At 49.5% G+C, this 24,224-nt stretch overlaps 1 protein-coding gene across 1 annotated transcript in view; it reads left to right on the forward strand.

Moving 5' to 3' along the window:
• The first annotated feature begins 1,468 nt into the window (after window positions 1–1,468).
• The window catches only part of CIITA (class II major histocompatibility complex transactivator), a 28,771-nt gene continuing 6,015 nt past the window's right edge, over window positions 1,469–24,224 (forward strand). Inside the window, exons 1-13 of the mRNA XM_063143498.1 lie at window positions 1,469–1,512; window positions 1,874–2,008; window positions 8,033–8,152; window positions 11,153–11,281; window positions 13,107–13,166; window positions 13,939–14,004; window positions 14,610–14,651; window positions 15,248–15,400; window positions 17,321–17,440; window positions 18,830–18,883; window positions 20,792–22,571; window positions 23,382–23,555; window positions 24,068–24,139. Of these exons, the coding sequence (XP_062999568.1) occupies window positions 1,936–2,008; window positions 8,033–8,152; window positions 11,153–11,281; window positions 13,107–13,166; window positions 13,939–14,004; window positions 14,610–14,651; window positions 15,248–15,400; window positions 17,321–17,440; window positions 18,830–18,883; window positions 20,792–22,571; window positions 23,382–23,555; window positions 24,068–24,139 (2,843 nt within the window). The 5' untranslated portion in view covers window positions 1,469–1,512; window positions 1,874–1,935. The remainder of the gene's footprint in view (window positions 1,513–1,873; window positions 2,009–8,032; window positions 8,153–11,152; window positions 11,282–13,106; window positions 13,167–13,938; window positions 14,005–14,609; window positions 14,652–15,247; window positions 15,401–17,320; window positions 17,441–18,829; window positions 18,884–20,791; window positions 22,572–23,381; window positions 23,556–24,067; window positions 24,140–24,224) is intronic.

Below are 24,224 nucleotides of genomic sequence, written 5' to 3' on the forward strand. Positions count from 1 at the left end.
TGTTTCCGGCCCCTAGCTCAACCCTCTTGCTCAAAGGATGGAGACTCTTGAAGGAGCACATGCCTGCCCCGGAGATGGCTGCTCAGTGACCTCCTGCCTGCCGCAATCCATGTGGCAGCCCAGAGGCATTCCGCCCCTCAGGATGAGGGGACGTTGCTTGTAGGATGCTCCAGCCTAGCACCAGGAACCTCCTCTATCAGTTCCTCCTCCTCGTCCTCCTCCGAGCTTCTTTAAGGTCAAGGCTATGGACAGAAATAAGGGTGCATAGAGGCGCACATCATTTTAGCATCGTCTGTTGTGGACATGCACTAACTGCATTTTGGACCCCAGTATGAATAAAAACATTTTTTAAAAAGAAAAAGAATCAAGAGCAGTAAAACTCTTCAAATACTTGAAAGGTTGTCACACAGAGGAGGGCCAGGATTTCTTCTTGATCCTCCCAGAGTGCAGGACACGGAATCATGGCCTCAAGCTACAGGAAGCCAGGACAGCAGGAAAAACTTCCTGACTATAAGAGCAGTATGACAATGGAACCAATTCCAATGGAACCAAAACCAATTGCCTAGTGAGGTTGTGGGCTCTTCTCCCACACTGGAGGCCTTCAAGAGGCAGCTGGACAGCCATCTGTCAGCCATCTGTTAAGGAGGATTCATGCATTTATTATTATTATTATTTTATTACATTTTTATACTGCCCCATAGCTGAAGCTCTCTGGGCGGTTTACAAAAGTTAATTGAGCAGGGGGTTGGACTCGATGACCTTAGAGCTCCCCTCCAGCAAAATGCTTCTATGATTCTATGAAAATATATCCAATCAAACCAACACAGCTGAAGGATTTCTAAAAGTCACAGATTTTCAAAACAAATCATAAACGGCCTTCCTCTTACAATTAACACGTATTTTCAGAGCACACTTCAAAGTGCAAAGAGAGTAGGCTTTGGCGGAGGTCCTGTTCATGCTAGAGTTGCCATTCCTTGGGGGTTCAGTTTCCTAGTCCTCAAGGTCTCTAGAGAACCTCAGGCACCTCGTGACCTCCAAATGTATTGGATACATGTCCCAGCACACCCACACCCACACCCACACACCCCAAGCCAGTGTAGGGCATCAGGTTGGAGACGGCAACTCTCTAGAGGATATGTCTCCGTGTGAGGAACGGGTGCTGTCTATCGGGCAAACACATGCGCAGGACCAATGAAGCATCGTGAAGCGTGCAGCCAGGCCTTTCACACTGCGCAGCTGCCGAAGTCAAGTGCTGATTGTACTCTAGAGCACTTCTGGGGATCGGTGCTGATAACCAGGGAGCCACTGGATCGTGTCCAGTGCGTTGCCATGTGCGAACGGTGCAGAGAGAGGCAAGAACTTGGCTGGTGCAGTTGGCGTGGGCATAAAATACTGCTACCGATCTACAGGGCACAAGCAGGGGCACTCCCTGACCCAAGAGAGTAGATCAGAAAGTGAAAGAAAGGCTTTGCACTTGTCTCAGCTCGAGCTGTTTGCAGCATGCAGAGTGAGGTAAGGAGGACTTGGGGGGTGGGCCTTTTTTATTTCTGGGGTGGGTTCCTTTCTCTCTGGGGTTGGGGGCCGTGGAGAGCTCCAACAGGCCGCCTGGGAGAGAAGGTCTGTAGCTGTGCATGGAAGGCAGATCAGAAAGTCTATTCAACAGGTGGCAGATTTAATGTAAAAGATCCGAGGAGGGAGAGGGAGGGGCGGCGGTGGGGTGGGAGGAGGGGGCAGCCACAGCTGGCCTCTCTGCTCCTGGCCCCTTATTAATATTTTGTAGTAGAATAAAAGGGAATTTCCTCTCCACTCTCCCTCCGGGATTCCCCCGGTTCGTTTACTTCTTGCCACTAGCTCCAACTGCTCTGCCCTTCAGATGCCACAGAGATTGCTGTTTAGCAGCTCCACGACGTCCTACATTGGCCTCTGGCAACTAGGATGGCAGCGTGCAGCCCCAAATTCTGCCTCCAGCAGATTTTCCAAGAGGAACAGTTGGAGCACTTTCTCCCAGGTCAGTTTATTATATTTCCCCTGTCACCCCAGTGGAACTTCCTTTTGCTTCTCAGCTCTTCCACCTGCCCCTTCTATTTCTGAGGGACACCCCTCCTGTTCCCCGTCTGCTATTGTTCCTTAACTCCCTGTTCCTATTTGGCCTTCTGGGGAGATTTTGTGCCTAGCTAGCATGTGCGCATATGCGCCGAGTCATGTTTCACCTCCACTGTATCGGCTCAACCAGTCAGTATAATATTGCTGAACGCGTTTGAGCTGCAGCGAAGTCCAAAAGGCAGCATGGGGATGATGGGAGTTGAAGTCCAATACATCTAAAGAGGCACCAGATTGAGGAAAGCTGATTATTAACCAGGGGCAGTCCCTGTTTTCTGGTCCCAATCCTGGTCAATTCCTTTCTCTGTTTTGACCCCAAGTTTGCACTCCGGGAGAAGCCTTGTTTAAAACAACAACGCCAGTGCGTTTTGCTAGAATTACCCTTCCTAGTGCTGGTCCTGCACCAGGCTTTCTAGAAGTGACATTTCAGAGTGGGGAGACGATGTGTTTTGCTGGATTTGTCATCACTCTGTGTTCAGCTTCCTCCCCGTACATTTTGAAGAGTGGCACCTTGTCTCTAGCATGCATGCAGGGAAATGCAGGCACCTGGATGCAAAGGCTTGCCATTCTAAGCATGCTCAGCTGGGAAGAAGCCCCACTGGCTTTCGGGGGTGGGTGCTGCTCACCCTGCTCAGTGGGGCTCAGGGCGTTTGCCCTGGACTCCTACCTTGAGTGTATGTGTGTGTGTGTGTTTAAAAAATCCACTTTATTATGGGCAGTATATTCATAAATCTGCTTCCAAATCCGACGCAGTGTCTGCCTACTGCAAAGTTAGCGAATACAGCAAGCAGAAAAGAGCCCTTCCCTGACCCACACACTCCCCGTCCCGTCCTCCGCCACTCCAAGCCAAACTTCCTGGTATGAAGAAAGGGCTGTTGCTAAAACAGAAAGCTGCTCCAGTTTTTCATATGTGAATAGTCTGCTGGTGGCACCACTTGACCAGGGTGGAAATTTTCTGAATGTGTAGATTCAGATGTCATTTGCCCTGTGCATGTTGGAACCGCCCAGAGAGCTTCGGCTGTTGGGCGGTGTAAAAATGTAATAAATAAATAAATAAAATATGTTTAAATTTGGGGGGCGTGTAAAGGGATCCTAGCCTCCACCTGTTGCAATGGGCTGTCTTACTACCATTTTTAAAAAGTTGCAGGAGAGAGCAGGGTTGGCTAAAATTGTTGAGATTAGAGCAGGGGCGGGGGGGGTTTGTGGGTTTGGATAAGTCCCCAAATCTCTCCACCACTCCTCTCACAATAATTCAAGCACTGTGTTGTTAATGGATGTTGCAGTAGAACATCTCATTGTGCAGTTTGTAGCTTTACCTGACACTAAGCAACGGAGTCATCTTTTAATTGTTTGAAACCACAACGTGTTCATATTAGTCAGCAAAAGCATGCATGAACTCGAGTGATTGAAACTTTACTGGAAAGAAATGAGTGGGCTCCATTTGTTCGTTGGGGTTTTTTGGGAGGCCAGATGTAAGGCTGCAGCTGCAGTTGTTCGGGGAGATTCTAGAGCTCTCCTTTGTCCCTCCAACGTAAGCCATGCTGGGTCAGACCCAGGGTCCATCTGGCCTAGCATCCTGCTCACGCACTGGCCGACCAGCTGTCCACAGGAAAACCAGAAGGAGGACGCATGAGTGCAACAGCACCCTCCCACCCATGTTCCCCACCAACTGGTGTATATTGGCTTACTGCCAACATGCATCATGACTTTATCTGTACATCGCCCTGAGATCCTAGTGATTTAGGGTGGGATACAAATGTTTTAATAAATAAATAATAAAAAATAAATGGTTTGAAAATCAAGTCGTCTTGTGGGCCATGTCAGGAAGAGCCCAGCAGTTTAGTCAGCGGCTCCTCATCTTCCAATGCAAAGAGGCAGGAATGATTTTTAAAGATTAGTCACTTCATGTTTATGGTGTCAATTTATGAATGCGGTTCAATGCTTTCAAGTCTGTTAAGTTAGCTTTATTTAGGTTCGAGCCATTCCACGCTACCGGCCCACACCCACGCAGCCCTCTAAAAACACACGGACCCCTCTGTCTTCGCTGTCTGCCCAATTTTAGCCAAATCTCACGCACCACCGCAGCCTACTAAAGCCAGTAGCTGGGGGCTCCCACTTCACCACGAGACACCCTACAGCCACCGGGGTTGTGGCTTCCGCTGAGGCCTGTGAGGGACAGCGAAACAGGATTTGAAACCAGGTTGAAGCTTGTTTTTAGCCTACTCTTCCTTCCAAAGTAGCCGAGGGTGGTGTACGTGGCTATTTCCTTATCCCACCCACTAATGTTATCTTTACAACAACATCACTCGTTGAGCGTCGAGGCGGAATGGGGGTTTGGACCTGGATGTTCCCCATCCTACCCTGACAGCCGCCATGATTCCTACACCACATTAGATCTCTAATACCAATACAGTATTGTAGTAGTACCTGTAGTTGTAGTGTTGATACTACTAATTAAAGTTTTTTAGAGACCAATCACATGCCTCCTAGACAGAGTCCGAGGGGCTGTAGGGTACTTTGGGTCCCTGGATGTGAGGTCAGAGGCCGCACTCTGACCTCGGACCCAGGAGTCTGAGCTCCCCACCCCCTCACAGCTGGCAAGGAGAGATCTGCACTGGCTGCCATTCAGCCCCTGGGAGTAGAGGACAGTCTTAACCCGGCACCGAAAAGATGCAGTGTTGGCATGGCGCAGGCCTGAGAGGGGAAGTTAGCGGGGCTACCACTGAAAAGGCCCTCTCCCTCGTTGCCACTCTCCGATCCTCCATGGGTGGTGGCGCTCGGAAGGGGGAGCAGAGGTTGATTGTAGCATCTGGGTATGTTCAAATCGGGAGAATATTCTGTCAGGTGTTGCACTCCCAAACCGTGTCAAGCGTTATAGGTTAGAACGAACACCTTGAAACAGGCTTGGAAGCATACAAGCAGCCAGTGCGCACGGGCCGGAATTGGTGTTCTGTGTTCAGACCTTCTGTTCTCAATTATCAATCTGGCTCTTGCATTTTGCACAAACTGCAGCTTCTGAACAGTCTTCAAGGGCAGCTCCACATAGAGTGCATTGCAGTAATCCAACTTGGAGATTACCAGAGGGGGGGGGGAAACCTCTTCATTGCAAAAAATAAAGAAATGTGCCATGAGATCAGTGGAAAGGAGGTGGTGGTGGCACACTTTGGAGTCCTGCAAAAATGGGAGAGAGGGGGCTTTAACTCGCAAATAGCGTATAGGAAGACGGATTAAGGGACCGTTTGCATCTGTGCTAACAACTGTCTGCACACTTTCCGACCGGTAGCTCCGGATCAGCCTTCTCCCTTGGTCACCCTCTCGATTTCTAGTACAGCAACTCCCACAATGCTCCTCCTTCCACCCTATTTGCGTGTTCAGCTCCTCTTTACCGTTCATTGAGGGTGTCAGGTTGGGTCAACGCTGCACAGGCGCTGCCAGCCAGGGTACATCTGGAGGGCAGCAGGTTGAGGAAAGCTGCTGCAGATTGTTTTCGACATGCGAAACTCCACCACCAAGTCTGCGTCACCATGGGTTTCCTGTGAGCAGGGAGCTCACGGTGGGTCGCCCACAGGCAATACCTGTGCAGAGCCTGGGACAAGAGTTCCCCTCGCTCCAGCAATGGGTTAGGACACGTTGCAGGAGTTTTCCAAATGACTAATAAGTACAGGGGTGGGAGAGGAACAGGGCAGGGACAGGGAGGTCAGAGAGAGGGTCCCTCTCTTCCTCCCCTTCTGGCTGTCCCATTCCCGTTCCCCCACCCCTTATTTATTTTTTATTTATTTTATAGAGATGCTAAGGATCGCATCTATAGATTTTAAAAAAGGGGAAGGAACGGGGCAGCCAGAGGGACGGAGGAAGAGGAGGGACGCTTCGCACCCGAACCGGCCCTCCTCCAGTGGATGGTGACCAATCAGTGGTTGCCATGGGCTGTAGCATGCCCCGTGTCCACAAAAACCAGGGTAAGTGCCCGACTTCTTTGGAGCAGAGTTTAGGAGGTTTGCCCCTGGATGGCTTTGGGATGGCAGCTGCCGCATATAGATGACTTGCTGCCACTCCGAATCCACTCCGGGACAAACCCCTTGTCAAGACAGGCTGCAGAAAGGAGACAAAAGGCAGATGGTCCCTGCCCCAGTCATAGGATGTTGTAATCTAGGAGTCTGTGTCTGAAGTTTGGGAGAGACGGAACAAGACACTGAGGCCCTTTCCTGGGATAACCTAAGGATTGTCCCAGGAAAATGGAGGGATCGTCCCTTCCTGCTCCTCGGATCCCCTGTGTGTCATTTGCATGCACAGGGATGATCCCCAGACGATCCCTGGAAAAAAGGCAGGTGTAGAAATGGCCTGAGTCTGGGATCCACATGCATCTTTGGTTAGTGCCGGCTGCCTCCCTAGAGATCCAGCATGGCAGCCGTGGACTTTGCTCACCTCTGGGAGTGTTTCACCTGCCTCTGCATAGATAAGGGCAAATAATACAAACTGCCAATAAATCTCCAGTGACTTTATTCCAAAGGAAAACAAACTTGGATAAACACTGCAGCCCTGACTCTTCTCAATGCTTGGCAAAGCGAGGTGGGCGTGACGTGTGTTTCTGAACCCACGTCCTCACAAGCCTCATGGGGGTGAAATAAGTATAGCCGCAGCCCACAAGTCAAAACAACATGTTGTGTGTTCCAGTTGCAATACACACACACACACCCTTTTTTCCCTCTTTTCTTTTTGTGTGGGGTAGTGAGATTCTTACTTGCCCTTCTTTGGATCAGTGAAACACAATAACTAAACTGGAATTGAACCCCAACATTTTGGGGTTTGCTTTTCCAGTCTATTCACAATGTGACATGATTATATAAGTTTACATATAAATTTCAAAGGAAAGAAAATATCAACATGTCAGGTTTCTCTTCCTCTTTATTCATGTGAACAGAGTCTTGTGGTTTAACGTGCCTTCTGAGACACTTAGTGTGAAAATAGCTCGGATTTCTGGCACATTTCTCTCCTTAGCCGGCAAAAGAGCCACCCGGGCCCATTCCATTCCCATTTCTTTTACCTTCTGCAGGTTTTAAAGGATTAATAATAACTGCTGTTGATCTGTAGCAAAAGGGGTATCTTCTCTTTGAGAACTGAGGCAACGCAGAAGATAATATTGATGCAAAGTTATTCATTGGTAAAATCAGATAAGAACATAAGAAGAGCCTTGAGGTTGGATCAGACCAAGGTCCGTCTAATCCAGCGTTCTGTTCCCGCAGTGGGCAACCCAACTGCCCCAATGGGGGACCCACAAGTAGGACACAAGCACAACTGGTGCACACAGGCTTACTGCCTCTGATACTAGAGGTAGCAGAGAGCCATCAGGCTTAGTCACCATTGGTAGCCTCCTCCTCCTCCTCCAGAAATGTGTCCTTCCCCCTTTTAAAGCCATCCCAATGAGATGTACTCATTTCTTCACTGGTGGGTCCCAAAGTCTTCCTCACAGCCATTCTAGCTAGTTCTCCGATGCACTAAACATTGCCAGGCCCAATGAAATCCACCACATATTAAAGCCGACATGCTCCAGTACCCAAACCTAAAACCTGCCCCAGTAGCAAAGAAGCACCAGTGATGTACCACCTTTTTGATATATTCAATATGGAAGGGCGTCTTCAGTATGTGATCCCAGCCAATCAGGGATCATAGTGTAGATGTGATACTGTCACACCTACATTTTTTTTTATTCACTTGCTTATATATTTCAATCCAAAACAGAATCTCTTTTAAGAAATAAGATGTTGTTGTTAATATTATTATTAATAATAGCAATAGTTTTTAAAAGCGAAGGCAGCACAGATGGTTTAAAGCCGGATTAAAAGTTTGTCTCATAATTTTGCCTGGCGTGCTTGTTGAGTTCTTTTTATTTAAGAGACCGAAATCTTTCTTTCCTTTCCTAAATTTCTTATTCCAGATCACACCATGGACCCAGGGATTCTAGCTGAGAAGAGCTACTTAGAACTGCTGCAAAGTGAGGTCGACCCTTCACTCCTGTATAAGAACATTGAAGAGGCAGCTGAGCTTCCCACAGCTGGTTGGTCATAACATTAAAAAAAAATCCATTTTTATTTCCTTCTTTAATAAAAAGATCCTATAATGTTTGAGTTCGGGGGAGCCTCTTGCCAGCTTCATTAAGCAATATTGCTAAAATAACCGTACTGGGCATGTTTCAAGTATTCAGAGGACTTTGTGGACATCAGCCCAGTAAAATTTGGAAGAACCCTGCAAGGTATTATTTTTATTTATTTATTTATTTATTACATTTCTATACTGCCCAATAGCCGGAGCTCTCTGGGCGGTTCACAAGGTAGGTTATGGTAGATGCTTCTGTGTCATTCTCTCCTCCCACCCACTAATCACACACACACTTTCCTTGAAGGCCTCTGATCCATGGCCACTAGTCTGCTAATCTCCTAGCCCCAGCTTTGGATAGAGATAGCCTAGCTACAGTTATCCATGCTCTGATAACCTCTCGTTTGGATTACTGCAATGCGTTATACATGGGGCTGCCTTTGAAAACGGTCCAGAAACTTCAGCTGGTACAAAACAGGGCAGCAAGGTTATTAACAGGGACTGGCCGGCGAGATCACATTACGCCAGTCCTTTTACAACTTCATTGGCTGCCACTCCAGGTCCGGGCCCAATTCAAAGTGCTGGTATTGACATTTAAAGCCCTAAACGGTTTGGGGCCAGGTTATTTGAAGGAACGCCTCCTCCCATATGTGCCTGCCCAGACCTTAAGATCATCCACAGGGCCCTTCTCCGTGAGCCCCTGCCAAAGGAACTGAGGCAGGTGGCTACTAGGAGGAGGGCTTTCTCTGCTGTGGCACCCCGGCTGTGGAATGAGCTCCCCAGAGAGGTCCGCCTGGCGCCTACACTGTACTCTTTTCGTCGCCAGCTGAAGACCTTTTTATTCTCTCAGTATTTTAACACTTAATTTTAACTTAAATTTAAATTTTACTGTTCTAACTCTGTATTTTAATCTTATATCAATTTCTGCTGCGTGGTTTTATCCTGGTTGTGCTTTTTATACTGTATTTTTATTTGTGCTTTTAACCTGTTGGTTGTTTTATTATGGTTTTAATTTTTGTGAACCGCCCAGAGAGCTTCGGCTATTGGGCGGCATAAAAATGTAATAAATAAATAAATAAATTGCAAGGCACGGGGCAGCCCAAACAACACTGCCCTTGGAAACACCACGCTGCAGCTGCTTTACAGAGATAGCAGAGACTTTTGAAAGGAAAGAAGCCCCCCCCTTCACTCTTCCTCTGAGAGGGGGGGTATTTGAGAGGTGGTTAAGTGGTGAGGAGGAAAGTCGCCTCCAAGCAGAGTTTTTAGTTTATTACTGCAGGTGATTCAGTGTGAGTGCTATTTTTATAAATAAACCGCCCAGGGAGCTTCAGCTGTTGGGCGGTACAAAAATGCAATAAATAAATAAAAGGAAGAAAACCTGTTGGGTTGCACCGGCATACAAGCAGTCCAGCTGGCAAAACATTTATATTAAATCCTCCATAGCTGCTTCCTCGCCTTCTGTCCAGCCCCCCTTCAAATCCAAGCAGCCTACAGGTCCCAACCGATGGGAAACCTTCCCCTTTTCAAAGTACTGCTGTGTACCCCTACCCCCGGTTTCCCCAAGAGCTGCACTGTTCCAGTGTGACCCCAGGTTTGAATTTCTTCGGAGGAGAGCGAGCAAGCGCGAGAGAGCGCTGGAATGGAGAGGCGCAGCTTTGGAGTGAGTGGGTGGATGGGAATGTTGGTTTCATTTTCATTCTAGAAGTGGAGCATAAGTAAAAGCAAATGACAGGCATTTCTGCAAAGGCTCAGAGCTTTGTAGAAGGGGGGATTCCACCCGACCTCTCAAGGGGCCAATATAGTGGGGGGGGGGCGTTGTTAACGGCTTCTGCCGCCACTGGATGCATGAGGCAGCAGGTACACAGGGATTCCTGGGTGAGTTCTCCCCCACCCCATGGTTTATCTCTATGCGGTTTTAACCTGAAGTTCTGGGTATTGTTTACTTGATGGAGTGTCTATCCCCACATGAACTACGATCAGCATTTAAGGCCCTCTTCCACATACTTCCTCCAAAGGAGGTTCGGAAGGTGGCAACAAGGAAGCGGGACCCATCAGTCCAGCGCTAAGGAGGCAACATGGGGTCCCCCCCCCAAAAAAAAGCCTCACTCCACCCAGTCTGAAGCAGTAGCAGTACCCCAAGTTGAAGGCACCATAATGTCCCCAGGCGATGATGCGCAGTGCAAGCCTATGCATGTTTCCTCAGGGTGTTCAGTTGTGTTCAGCGGAGCTTACTCACAGGTCATCCTGCCTGCGGAGGATGGGGCAGGCCGCCTGGAAAGGGCAGAGTCAAAGGCGGTGAACTCCAAAGTGCAAAAACCTGCCAGCCTGCCATAAATGAAGACAGATTGGCTCAGGGAGGTGTTGCAGCTGCTGCCTGTCCAACCCTCCTCCACCACCCCACTAAGCAGCCTGACCTTTGTAGTCCTCCACTAAAAGAACATTCGTCGCTTCCTCTGAGAGTCACTTCAGGCCAAATCCGATATTTTGGGACTGGGTTTCCTGAAGATGGATGTTGGAGGAGGCAGGGAGTGGACAGGAGGCAGTTTTTATCCCTCTCCCATAGTTCTAGCACCCAGTGGGGTCATTATTCCATGAAACTGAAAGGTGGGAGATTGAGGACAGATCAAAGGAAGGCCTTCTTCACACTGCCGCAGGGTGATGGCCACCAACTTGCATGGTTTTAAAAGGCGGTGAGACAAATTCACACATAATCAAGCTATCAATGGCTACTAGCCTCATTTGGGTTTGGGGGATGCCCCCACCCCATTTGGGATTTTTTCCCCTAAAGTTTTTTTTAACTTCTGCAAGCCTCAGTCTCCCCCAGAGCTTTCTGATGCCTCCTTCATGCATGTGGATGATTCAGTTTCAGCTACATATATTTTCATCTGCACTCACACCTGAACATCGGGACTAGAAGGAATGATTTCGCTCTGTTAATGCCTGTTTGTGTGGTTTACTGTAGATCAATCTGCTGACATAATCAATGAGGATCAAGACAACAACCCAGATGTCTTTTACACCGTGGAAAGTGACGAGAGCGGGGAAGAGGTTTGCCGGTGGTCCAATACAGGAGAGGCCTATGATAAAATCGGTAGGTAGCTTTGGCCAGTGGCAGTGGGGAAGAGGTGGCTGAGGTTCCGTTTGTCTGTTGGTTTTCTTCTAGAGTTTTGTGGGGGGGTTAGGATGCCTTTCAGCCAAAGTCTTTGCAGGTCACTCACAAGGAATTATTATTAATAATAATCAATGTATTTGTTTGTTTACTCTGTTTTCCTGCACATGCAATCAAAGTGGCATACCAATGTCAAAAGCACTGTTAAAAGACTGAAGACCAATCTAAAAAACAAAGGATCAATCAGTTGCACTTAAACAGCATGAGAATGAATGAAGCCACAGAGAAAAAGTCCTTAATCAAAAGTCTGTCTGAGTTTTCAGTTCCTGTCTAAAAGTAGTTAGAAAGGGCACTTTTCCTATTTCCTCAGGAAGGGAATTCCATAATTGCAGTGTCACCAGCAGAAGCTTCTTCAAAAGAGTGATTTATAGTATACTCGTGATTGGCCACACATGGACATTTGTGAGTCCATTACATATTGTCATTAAGAGCCAGGAGGTCTCCCGTGCTATCCCCTGGAAATTGCGCATTTGGAAAAACCACAGATAATGTGGTAATATCTGGAACAAGTGGGAACTCTCCACCACTAGATGGTGCTGTCTCATTAAAGCACAATGGGGTCTTTCCGAGAAGGGAATGAACCACGTGGTTGTGTGTGAGGGAGTGTGCCATGACGGTGGGATTATTGTGAGGAGAAAAGTCCAAAGCTCCAAGGCTCCTGCTTCCTGCAATTTAAATTTCTAGTAAGAGCCAGCCAGTTTTATCCGTAAATGAAACATACAAATAACAATAATCATAATACTATGCTAACACAGCAGCAAGGAAATAATAATAGAAGTGAGGCAGATGCCATCTAAGGGACTATTGAAACAAGAAGATAAAAACAGAGTAGCAAAATGAAAAATCACCTATTAAAAGCTCAGGAGGAAAATTGCCTTCACCCAGTGCTAAAATAATAGTAATAATATTTTTAAAAAATTATTTATACACCACTTTATTTGCTAAAGAGCCAACTATGTGGTGTACAACAATAAAACCGAAAACTACACATTTAAAAAAAGCTAAATTGAAAAGAGGCACCTTTACATCCTTTCTAAAGCTTATAAGGAAATCAACAGCATCAGCACCAGGTGAGTCTCCCTGGGGAGGGAATTCTAGGACTGAGGTCTGCCCCTCCCCCCAGGAAAATTTGGTCTGCAAGTTGGTGGCTCCGATTTCAATGGGTCGGAAATCCCATTCCGGGTTTTAGTTACAACCAGCCGGAAGTCTGAAAGAGCTGTCCGAGGTGCTGGACTAGTTTTGTGGGTATAATTCAGCACCCTGGAGAGTTCCTTCGTTGTTATTATTCAGGGCCATTGGCCATGCTGGCTGAGGCTAATGGGACTTGAAGTCCAGAACATCTGCAGGGCACCGAGTTGGGGAAGGCTGGCGTAATCTATATTCTAAGGGCCAAACGGATTTCAGTAGTGGAAACAACAACAGAAGCCGTGAGTGCTGATTGGGTGAGCTGCTCTTACATCACAGAAGGGTCTCTGCCTGCATTCCTCTGATTCTACAAAGAGGGACAAGGCAGGCTGATGAAGCAGAATGAGGGAGATAGATGAATCACAGTTGCCCGTGAAGGCAGGGGTGATGGGGCAGCTAAGAGAAGAAGGTTGGAAGAGGGATGGTCCCCCCAAAAAAGGACAGAGTGCAAGTGTGGGCGCAGGAGCCAGCCCTTCCGTGAAATATTTGGGCTTCTGGACAAGAAGAACTCATGTTGCCCCGTTGTTCATGTCACACTCCCACCTCTCCTCTTCCTCTTTAGCTGCATTGGCTGAATACTTACTGAAAGACAAGCAAGAAGAACCAGTGGAGGAACTTTTTGGTAAGCTTCTCACCTGTCCTTCATCACCCGTTGCTTCCGGGAGTTGAGCAAGGTGGTAAATTTGGGGTGCATGTGCAGGGATCTCTCTCGGGGCGCACTGTGGTTCTGACCTGGGGACGGGGGTACAATTCAGCGCAACACTGGGCAGCGCAGGACCCGTGGAAGCGGCTCCAGAGCTTGGAAGGTCCTGCTGTATTGTGCCCCATTTAAACTGGCGGGCGAAGGATGCTGTTTGGATTGTCTGCCTTAAGCAGCAAAGATCCTTGCTCCCAGCCTTCGTGCCCCCCCCTTTTCTTCTCCTCCCTTTATGGTCTCTCCAGCTTCAGATCTGTAAGCTCCTTGCATTCAGAGAGCAGTCCTTGTGCTTCATGTTGTGGTTTTGCATTTTTCTCTCTGCAAATCTCCATGGACTTTGATGACTTTTTGAAAATAGCAACAACAGCAACAGTAAGGCAAGCTACATTAGGCTTTACTGTGCCCTGACTTATTACATATATTATGTTGGGGGGGGGGAATTGCCCCCTTTGAATGTCAGAGCCTCATCTTGCCCCCCAAAAGGGTTCACGTTTCTCTGTTGGGAAAACACACCCATAGGAATTCTCTCTCTCTCTCTCTCTCTCTCTCTCTCTCTCTCTCTCTCTCTCTCTCTCTCTCTCTCATACACACACACACACCTTACATTACACCTTGCACCTTTGGAGATTTTTTGCAGTCCCTTTTTGCACATCCAAGCATTCATAATATTCTATTCTTTCATTCTTCAACCAAACAGGCAGCCTCACTTCAGATGACACAGTTGCTGAATGCCTTCAAGGCTGCATAGAGGCAAAGAGGAGGTGTAAGTAAAAAAAGAAAGAAAAAAAGAGCAACTCGGATGAGCAAGGGGCGATAGCCGGGGGAGAGGGTGGAGCCGTCCATGTATTGATCTGGTTTCTTTTAAATATGTGTACAGACTGAGCACCAGAAGCAGGAGCTTGGGGCAGCGGGTGTCAAAGCAGCTTGGCAATGCTGTAAAATGCCGAGGAAACCTCAGCGGTGGAAGCCGCAATCTCAAACCAGTGCAAATGCCCAAACGCACGGCGCTGGATCAAGCAACTCTTCTGGAAGGCCCAACAAAATATCTAGAAATTCCGGCAGGGATGACACCCAGGGGTGGGGTGGGGTGGAGGGGGGCTCCGTAGGAAGAGCATTCCACAGTTCCTGATAACTGAGTATCCCACATGCAAATGGGAGGGGGTGTCCATCTCTCCCCCCTCTGCCATTCTGCTCTGACTAAATACTTATACAAGAAGGACTGTGTACCAAGCACTCATAAAGGATCCATCCACACCCCCTTGTAATTAATCACCAGCCCTTTTAATCTAGCACTATGCCCCTGGCCATAAGTGGTGGAGTCACAGTTCAAATGCCTGGTCTTTGATCTTCTTTGCTTTCCATCTGCAGGCAGCTGTTCAGATGCTCCAGAACTCAAGCGCAGGAAACTCGGTGAGTTGGCTGTTGCAGGGATCGCTGGGCATCGTCCCGGATCTACAGATGTGCAAGGCCTCGACAGCACAGGCTGGGTTGTTTCTCCAAGCGCACGTGCACGCCAGGCACAAACATGCCCACCCAAGGCCTACTTCTCCTCCACAAAGGCGCCAGCACAACATTTCTTTCCTAGCGCTACTGCTGCTGTTATCCTTGCAACTTTTCTTCTTCCTCAAATTGAATGAACATCTAACTTTCCCTTTTACATTGTTTCGTGCTCCCCAGCTCCTGAAGTTGTGGGAAATTCCAAGAGAGAAATCTTTTCCAGGGTCCATGTTTGTTTGTTTGTAAAAGAACGTGTGCCTCCTACCTTCTGTCTTAGCTGGGTTTTCCTTGCCATCAAGCTATCGGCAATATTGTGAAACAGTAAAGCAATAAAATATTTTTCTTGTGATGAGAGAACGCTGGAGGTCTGTAGCTACCAGCCACAGCCCTTTAGCAATCACCTTTTCCAATAGTATTACCCAAGCGAGAGGTCTCTCCTCCCACTTTTGTTTTGAACTCAGTGCAAGAAACGGCCTCATGTGTTCTACTGTTTCTGTCACCTTTTGCAGCGCATTCGGCCGCTCTGTGTGTCGTGAACGGCAACTCCATTGCCATCCCGCTGGACAGTTCTCCGGCAGCCTCCGTGATCTCCCAGTCCAACTTCCATGTGGAGTTTTCTGTGACCACCATAAGCCCTGTGGGAAGATCTCCGAAAGCCTTCGGTATGCAAAGTAATACTTGGGGGTCGCATTTCACCAAGGGCCAGATTTCACAGTAACGCTATTCCCGCATGCTCCTTTCGCCATGGCATGCCAGAACCCTTAGGGATAGCCCCGGCCAGTGACATTACTCAGATTGGGTCCAGAAATCCTGAGCCCCAAATCTATTTCCCAGAATCCCACATTTATTCTACAAAGCTCTGAGTGGCCAGTGGTGACAAGGAAGGGCGTTCCCCCCTCAACTTAAGGGCCATGCAGGGAGCACTTTTCAAGAGCAGTTTCAGCTGGGGATGTGCAGATTTTTTTTAAAAAAAAAAGTCCTGTCTGCATTTTGCAGGTTGCCAAGTGCCTTTCATTCTGTCATCTGCTCCTTGACAGAGCCAGGTTTTTTCCAAATTCCCGATTTTGCGCAAATGCGCATTTGTGCAAATTTGCACTTGCAAAAATGCTCAGATCTTATAAAAGAAACTCTTAGCTTGTACACCAAGCATCCATCTATGGAGGAAAATTGCTCCAATTAGAAAATCCATGCAAATCAAACTGGGAATTGGGAATGAGACTAACGCGAGTACGTGTTTGACAATTTGGGGATATTTTCTGTGGACACGTGCTCACACCCGCATTCAGAGCTTCCAATGGGTCCTGCTTGCACGTTTGGGATGCAAAAAAGAAATCCACCCCCCTCCCGAGGCCTGAGCCCCAAATCTGTGAAGTGCCTCCCAGCGCCCCAAGGCCCTGCCCATATGTGGAAGCGGCTTGAAAGGCGGAGGATGGTTTGAGTTACAGCGTCAGATTGGGAGGTGCTTGGGTGGGAGAACCAGATCTCCTTGTGTGCAGCCCTTGTGCACGGCGTCTTTGGCTCGGTGAAATCTAACAGGCGAGTACAAACATTAAAGTGAAATGGATACCGAAGCATCACACCTGCAGGAGGTCATGCTCGTTCGCACACCGTTTCCTTTTCCTCTCTTTGTTCTTTCACTCGTTTGGATTATGGGCAGATTCAGCAGGTGCTGGAGTTCTGGATGCAGGCTGGCGAAAAACAGGGTTTCCAATCTCTGCCTTTGGCCTTGCAATAGAAAAGGAGGGCAGCATCTCACAGCGCTCAGCTAAAGGGGCAAATTCAGACAGAAGTAAATCCCGTTCTACAGACGTATTGCCTTTCATTCTTTATCTACCGTGAGCAGGAATCCAAACATGTTTTGAGGGGATGTGCCTTCGCTCGAAGAATGTTCAAGCTCCGTTTTTGTGCAGTAAAAGTTCCCTTGCTTTGCAAAGGCATCAGCTCAGGAACGCTTCGGTACCTGTTAGCATCTCAAGGGGAATAAATGTACCAAATGACAGCTGGTCAACCATCTGTCAGAGATGCTTTAGGGTGGATTCCTGCATTGAGTGGAGGGTTGGACTCGATGGCCTTGTAGGGCCCTTCCAACTCTACGATTCTATGATATCTGGAATTGGATTGTCTTCAGCACACAGGACTTCCGGCTTTCGCTTAGCACCTTTAGGGCACAATCCTGTGCATGTTTTGATTTGGAAAAGTCCTACAACTCTCATGCTGGCTAGGGAAGTTGCAGGACTTTTGTCTGTCTAAACAAGCACAGCATTGTGCCCAAATTTATGTAAAGTATTTCTATCCCTGCTGCCTCCCCTAGCGATGCAAAAAACAAAACAACAACGTATCAATAAGCGAAGTTTAAAACGACTTAACAAAATGAACACAAAACCACAGCAACAAAAATGTCAATGGAGCAGTCAGTTGGCATCATGGGGCGCCTGCCGGGGCCCAATCCACCCGCAGGGGGCCCACTGACTTTGCTTCTCCTCCTCCTCGCTCGTGGTTCTTTCAGAGAAGCGCACAGTTATTCTGCTGTGTTCAGTGCTGCTGAGCAAAGTTCTTCTCATCCTTGGCCTCCTCCTTTCCAGGGCTGCCTTCAGGGGTGAACCTGGGCTATTGCCTCCCCATCATGGAAGATCTTCAGGTGGTCTTTGCCTTTGACCCTGTTAATTTGCCTGCAGGAGAGGCTGGCACTAACGTCTGCCCAGGTGAGTGTCGTGAGTGCGCATGACCCTGCACATGTCTCCTTGGAAGTAAATCCCACTGAGTGCAATGGGGCTTCCTACAAAGGAAGAACACATCAGAGAGCAGCTCAAGTCCCTGGTGTTTCTAGGGTTCTTGAAGAAAACGTCCATTGGAGCAGCTTTAGACAAGTCCGGTAGATGTGCTGTATGGCCAAACGCCAGGCTGCGTCATAAGTTTTAACATCTGAAGGTGTGTTTGTGTGTTTTAATTGTAGCTTCAAGCCCCTTCACACTCTGGGGCGGAGGTGGGGGTTCTCCATTCTGTGGTTGAAATCAAACTGCACCCCCTTCACCGCTGTGGGGGGGGGTCTTTGCAAGCCCTGAGAGGGGAAGGGGTTCTGCTCCCTGTTTCTTTCAAGCTGCTACTGCCCCCTGGTGGCCCCAGGCTGACATGAGACCAGAGGTGAAACTTGGAGCTTCATCCCACGTCCCTGCTTCCCTCGGATTATCCCCATAGCGCTAAGCTTTCACGGTTGTTGTTGTTTTTGCTACCGGGCGACAGCGATCTTTTGCATACCAGGAAGGGGGGAAATGTAAAAAAAAAAATCATTAAAAAATCTAATTTCATATGCTTAAAGCTCTCCCTAATATCTATTACTGTGCCAATTTTGGTGTCTTTATCTTTAAAGCTTACGCAGATGTAAGCATTTCTTTAAAATCCTGCTCCTGCGCCCCAGCGGCGGCTCAGAAGATACGCTCAAAAAGTAGGGGCTAAATACGGCAAATCTTTTTGCTTTATTGCACAATTAAGGCAGGAGGTGTGTGAGTGCTTCACAATCAAAGCAGATTATAAAGTGGAAAACTTCTGAGTCCTTTGCATGCCATTCGCAGTGATTACACAGTATATCGTTGGTGTGATAAAGCTCTTGTATCCACAACAGCTTGTATCTGGATGGGCAGAAGGTCACACCTGCACCACTGGCCAATTTGGGGTGGGCTGCTTAGTGGCTGCCGTTTGCTCGGCTGCTGCAAAGAGCCTGGGAGTTATAGTCCAACGCATCTTGAGGGCACCAGGTTGGGGATGTACTTCATGCGTAAATCACCTGGCAAAATGACATGCGCAATAGGAAGAGAGGAAGCTGCCTTCGACTGAGTGAGAGCCCTGGTCCCTCTAACCCAGTATTGCTGGCACTGACTGGCAGCAAAGCCTCTCTGGAGTTTCAGGCGGGACGTTTTACAGCTGCCAGAGTTCGAACCCGGGACCTTCTGCCTGCAGAGCAGGGGCTCTACCACTCTGGTACGGCCCCTCCCTGTACTCAAGCCAGCGCAATCCTGACATGTCCCCCTCCCTGACTTTTAAGGGGGAGGATTATAGTGTTGCTGTCTTTGAACGCCCTGCTTGTTTCTTCGTAGGCGAAGGGGCAACTGAGAAAGAACCTGGTTCCAACCCAGTTCGCAAAAGGCCAGGTGAGTGTCGCTGTTTTTAAATTCCGTTTTCCCAGCGAAGGCTTTAGCTGTCGGATTATCCTGGAAAGCAATGCAGAAGGACTCACACGGCGTCTTGGATGCTTTGATGAGTTTCAAGGCTGTGCTGCCCGGAGAGGTTTTCTTCCTGCGCTGGTTTTGTGACTGGCTTACTAGGGGATTGGTCAGATACATTGGGAAGAAAGCTGTCAACGGCTACTTGCCCTGATGGCTATGTGCTACCTCTGGGATCAGAGGCAGTAAGCCTGTGTGCACCAGTCGCTGGGGAACATGGATGTTGCACTCGTGTCCTGCTTGTGGTTTCCCCGTGGGCAGCTGCTTGGTCACTGTGTGAACAGAGTGCTGGACTAGATGGGCCTGTGGTTTGACCCAGCATCAGGGCTCTTCTTAGGTTCTAAAATAAAAGAAAAAGTGTTGTTGTTGTTGTCGTTATTATTATTATTATTATTATTATTATTATTATTATTATTATTATATCTCTTCCTTACTCATGACAGTTTTTCTAGACAGACATGACGCGCTTTGCCAAGTCTTTTACAGATTCAGGAATTTCCTGACAATTGAGCATGTTTTAAGTATGACTGCTTTATAGATGTTGGTGTGGATGTATTTTGGGAGGCCTGGTTTCTGAAGGTTTTCTGTATAGCTTTTTGATGGGATGCCGGTGACTGATGTGAGTAATGGAATCATTGTGACCTTTCTCTGTTGCCATAGTGCTTTGACTTCCATGGCCAGTGGTGTATATTTTTCTCTCTTTTCCTCTTCCTTTTCAACAACATTTTTGTCATTCGGTATTGTTATGTCGATGAGGTATGTGTGTTTTCCTTTTTTGTCTATGAACGTTATGTCTGGTCAGTTGCAGGGTATTGTTTTGTTGGTATGAATTGTTCTGTCCCAGTGTATTTTATGTTCTGCATTTTCCAAGATTGCTTCAGGTGAGTATGTATAGTATGGTGTAGGTTGTTTGATAAGGTTGAATTTGATCGGCAGTTGTTGGTGAATTATTTTTATAGCTGTATTGTGTCTGTCCTTATAGTCCATTCCTTCCAGAATCTTACATCCTCCTGTTACATGGTCTATTGTTTCTTGGAACTGATGGCATTTCCTGCATAGGTCTGTTGTTACATTGTTATCTTTTCTGATGTATTTTGGGCAGTTCTTGGTTGCTATAACTTGAATTCTGTGTAGCTATTAGGAATCCTTCTGTTTCTGGAAATAGCTCACCCTCCCTGAGCCATTCGTACGATTGTTCTTTGTTTATTTGTGGGTTCTGTATTACATTGCAGTGTTTCCCATGGAGTGCTTGCGGTGCCCATTTTTCTGTTTTCTCTGTGAGTGAGAGGGGTCGTGTTGGATCTTTGTTTTGTAGTGCTAGGTTGAGTGGGGTGTTGTTGTCGTTGTTGTACCATAAGAAAATGAACACAGCCACAAGGAACTTGCAATCTAAAGCTTGAGAGCAGGAGAGACAGCAGAGAGAGGGAAGAGGCGAGGTTAACGTGAACAGACAGCGCTGTAGATCCAACCAGGCTGATCCTATATCCATCAACACCCCTGAGATCAGTTGGGCAGACTCCCTAGCAAGGACGTGTAGGGCGGCAGTCTTAGACATGCTGCCGGAACCATTGCAGGGCCAGTGTGTCAGTGTGTGTGTGTGTGTGTGTGTGTGTGTGCCAAGGATGATCTTGGGCAAGTCTCTCCTTTCCCTCTCTCCCTCCCCACCTCTCTCTCCTCCTCCTCCTCCTCTCTCTCTCTCTCTCTCTCTCTAACCCTAAACCACGTCAGACGGCTGCTGAAAGTTTAAAATCAGGAGGGGAGAAGAACCAAGGATGCCCGACTGAGCTCCTTGGATGAAGGGCAGGGTGCCATCCGTGGACACAAGTGCTTCTCCAGCCCAGTCCCGGTTTCTGGAGAGTTCTTTCCTCGCTTCATGGCCGGCTACGTCAACCGCCCAATGTCTTCCCTTCCTTCCAGAGCCCGTGGACACCTTCTGCAGGAGGCTGAGAAGCCACTTCCGGGGCACGTGCCACGTGGTGCCCATGGAGCGAGAGCTGCCCTTGCAGCGCCTGTACATTGACGGCGAGCTGACGCAGTGTCCCGCGGAGGGTAAGAGCGGGAGAAATGCCAACCTGAGGCTCTGTGGCCTCGAGGACAAGTGGAGGGCCGGCGTGGCAAGGAGCGAGCTGCTCCAGGTGCCAGGGAGGAGCGAGCTGGGAAGCAAAGTCCTCGTGGTCTTGGGAAAAGCTGGCATGGGGAAGAGCCTCCTGGTCCGAAAGATCTGCCTGGACTGGTCCGAGGGCAAGTGGCCCGGTTATGACTTTGTCTTCCGATTTGATTGCCGGAGCTTGGGCCTCCTCCGCGACCATCGTCTCTACAGCCTCAGGCACCTGCTGTTTGAGCTCTCTGATGGACCTGGAGAGGGGGGTGACCAAGTCTACAGGTCCATACTGCGGAACCCGGAAAGGGTCCTCCTGGCTTTCGACGGCTTCGAAGAGCTGATGGATCGAGACGGCTTCCTGCCTTGTTCGGACAGCCCGCTCCGCGGGGAGCCTTCGGGCCTGGGAGCCGTCTTGACCGGTCTCTTCCAGAAGAAAGTCCTCAGCGGCTGCACGGTGTTACTCACCGCACGGCCCAAGGACAAGCTGCACCAGTATTTGCCCCAGGTGGACACGGTCCTGGAGGTAACGGGGTTTTCCACTCAGCAAGCGGAATTGTACCTCGCTCGATATTTTGAAGGCTCCCCCGGGGGCGACGAGGTGGTGAACGTGGTCCGGGGCTCTCCCTATCTGCTCAGCCATTGTTGCAATCCCGACCTGTGTCGGTTCGTCTGCGAGTCAATATTTGAAACGGGAGCCAAGGATTTGCCTCCCACCCTCACCGGCCTCTTTGTGAAGTTCCTGCTCCGAAAACTGGCGTGTTCAACCAAGAAAGAAGCTGCACCCTTGCACCGGAATATGGCCGCCTTAGCCCGGGTAGCCTGGAGCCTCACGCAAAGTCACCGGAACGCGTTCACGAGCGATCATTTCCCTTCCGCGGAAGTGAAGGACTTTGCCCTCGAATACGGCCTGGTGCTGCCTTCCGCCTTCCCCCGAAACGCAAGCGGCGGGACGGCGGGGTGCGGGTACGCGTTCTCCAGCTTCGTCGCCCAGAACTTCTTGGTCGCGCTGCATTTGGTCCTGGCCAAAGAGATCAAGAACAAAGGACTCACCAAACACCTCCGCTTGCTCTCCAGGTCCAAGAAGTTCCTCTCTTCCTGGGACTTGGTCCCTCGCTTCTTGTCCGGCTTGCTGTTCTTAGATGATGACCTCAGCGGTTCTCTCCTCTTTGGCGAGGAAGCGGAGCTGGACACGGAGAAGATGATTAGCAAGAAGCAGAAAAGCCTCTCGAGATACGTCCGGAAACTGGCCGTCGGAGCTTTGGGCCCGGACAAGTTGCTGGAGCTTCTTCACTGCATCCACGAAATGGAAAACCCGTACCTTTTGCAGCATTTGGCACTGGAGCTCAAGCCCGGCCTGTCTTTCTTGGGCTTCCCGCTCACCCCCTCTGACGTCTGCGTCCTGCACTCTGCCTTAAGGAGGTCCACAAAGGCGTTCACCTTAGACCTGAGAGGGAGCTCCGTCGACTCAGAAGGACTCGGACGGCTGGTCGGCTTGAGGAACGTGGCCACGTTCAGGTCTGTCGGGCTGACTTAGCTGCTGGGCAAAGACCAGGCGGGGGAGCGGGGGAGTGGTCCGCCCAAGTGGGCCAAACGAGGCAGGATCCGAGATCCAAGGCAGAAGCTGGGGAGCAGGGGACCCCGGGCGGTGGCGGAGTTCTTGGGCACTGAGCAGAACCTCAGGACTGGGGGCAAATCTATCCCCGCTTCTTCTAGCCCCACCCCCTAGAGCAGCCTTCCTCAACCTGGGGCGCTCCAGATGTGTTGGACTACATCTCCCAGAATGTAGAGTTGTACATTCTGGGAGTGTACAACTCTGGGAGTTGTAGTCCAACACATCTGGAGCGCCCCAGGTTGAGGAAGGCTGCCCTAGAGCTATCTAGCCAACCAGGCCCCCTTCCTCTATCTCAACCCCTTTCCTCCATGGCTAGAAGAGCTTTACGCTACGATAGGCTGGTATTTGGCCACGCCCACCCCTGGCATGTTTCCCCCCCCCCGCCCCCCGCAGGAGTTTCTCTGAAATGGAATTTGCCCCTCGGGCTGAGAGAGGTTCAACCCCATGGAGCAAAGATCAGAGGGGGGTCCAAGGCAGCGAAAAGAGCCGTGGCCTCAGCCCAGAGATGAGCTGCTCAGACTGAGGAGCAAGGCCAGAGGGTGGGGCTTTATAGGGCCTGGTGGCCAGGGATTGGCCTCCGTGGGGTCAGCTGATGGAATGCAAGCCTGGAGGGTGTCCCTGAAGCGGAGGCCTCCATCTGCCAGGAGCCTAAAGCGCAGGGGTGGCGCAGGGCAGCCCGTTGATGGCCCAGCCTCCGCCTTCCCCTTTTTCAGGGCGTCTCTCAGCGACGCTGTCCGGCTCTGGAAGCACTTGTGGGAAACCGAGGCAGGAGAGCTGCTGCAGTCAGCCATTGAGAAGTTTATCGTTGCGCCGTTCAAAGCCAAGACGATCAAGGACGTGGAGGACCTCTCTGCTCTCGTGCGCTTGCAGGAAAACATGAGCCAAGGGTAAGTCGGCGTTTCGGCAGGACAAATCCAGGCAGACTGAGGGAGCTACCAGGGCGGCTTTCCTGATGATTGAAGCGGCTGGTCCCAGTGGTGGATGAGGGCCAGGGAGAAGCCTCCGGTGAGGGTTGGGAGGAGGGCACAGTTCCCCGGGCAGGAACCAAGGCCTCTGGAGAGCCCGGCTGGACCAGATATACTGAGTGGGCCACCAGGACAGCTGCCAGCTGACTTCTAGTGGCTGGAGGGAAGTCTTGACGGCCATCAGGGTTAGGGAGAAGCCTCAGTTCAGAACTGGGGAGGCAGGGCTGCCCTGGCAGGAGCTGGGGCCGCTGCAAAGCCCAGCTCAGGCCGACAGACTGATATAAAACTAAAAGACGCCTAGTCAGGTTTAAGCCTGAATGGAGGGACTTTCGCTCTCCACCCTCTTGCTCTCCTTCAAAAGCATCAGGCCCTGATGGTTCCCCTTCTCCCCCACCCCCACCCCCACCCCACCTGGCCACTTATTTTCTGTTTAGCCAGGCGGATCCGTCTGGCTGCAACATCCACCTCATTCCGGCCGTCGCAGATCTCCGACAACTTGAATTCTCGTGAGTAAGAGAGGGCTGCTGTGGTTTTGAATGGGTTATTTTTTTAAATGGGCAAAGGAGATCAGGGTCTCATCAGCTCTGAGCT

The sequence above is a fragment of the Elgaria multicarinata genome, chromosome 17 (genome assembly GCF_023053635.1).
Source record: "Elgaria multicarinata webbii isolate HBS135686 ecotype San Diego chromosome 17, rElgMul1.1.pri, whole genome shotgun sequence".
Lineage (NCBI taxonomy): Eukaryota > Metazoa > Chordata > Lepidosauria > Squamata > Anguidae > Elgaria > Elgaria multicarinata.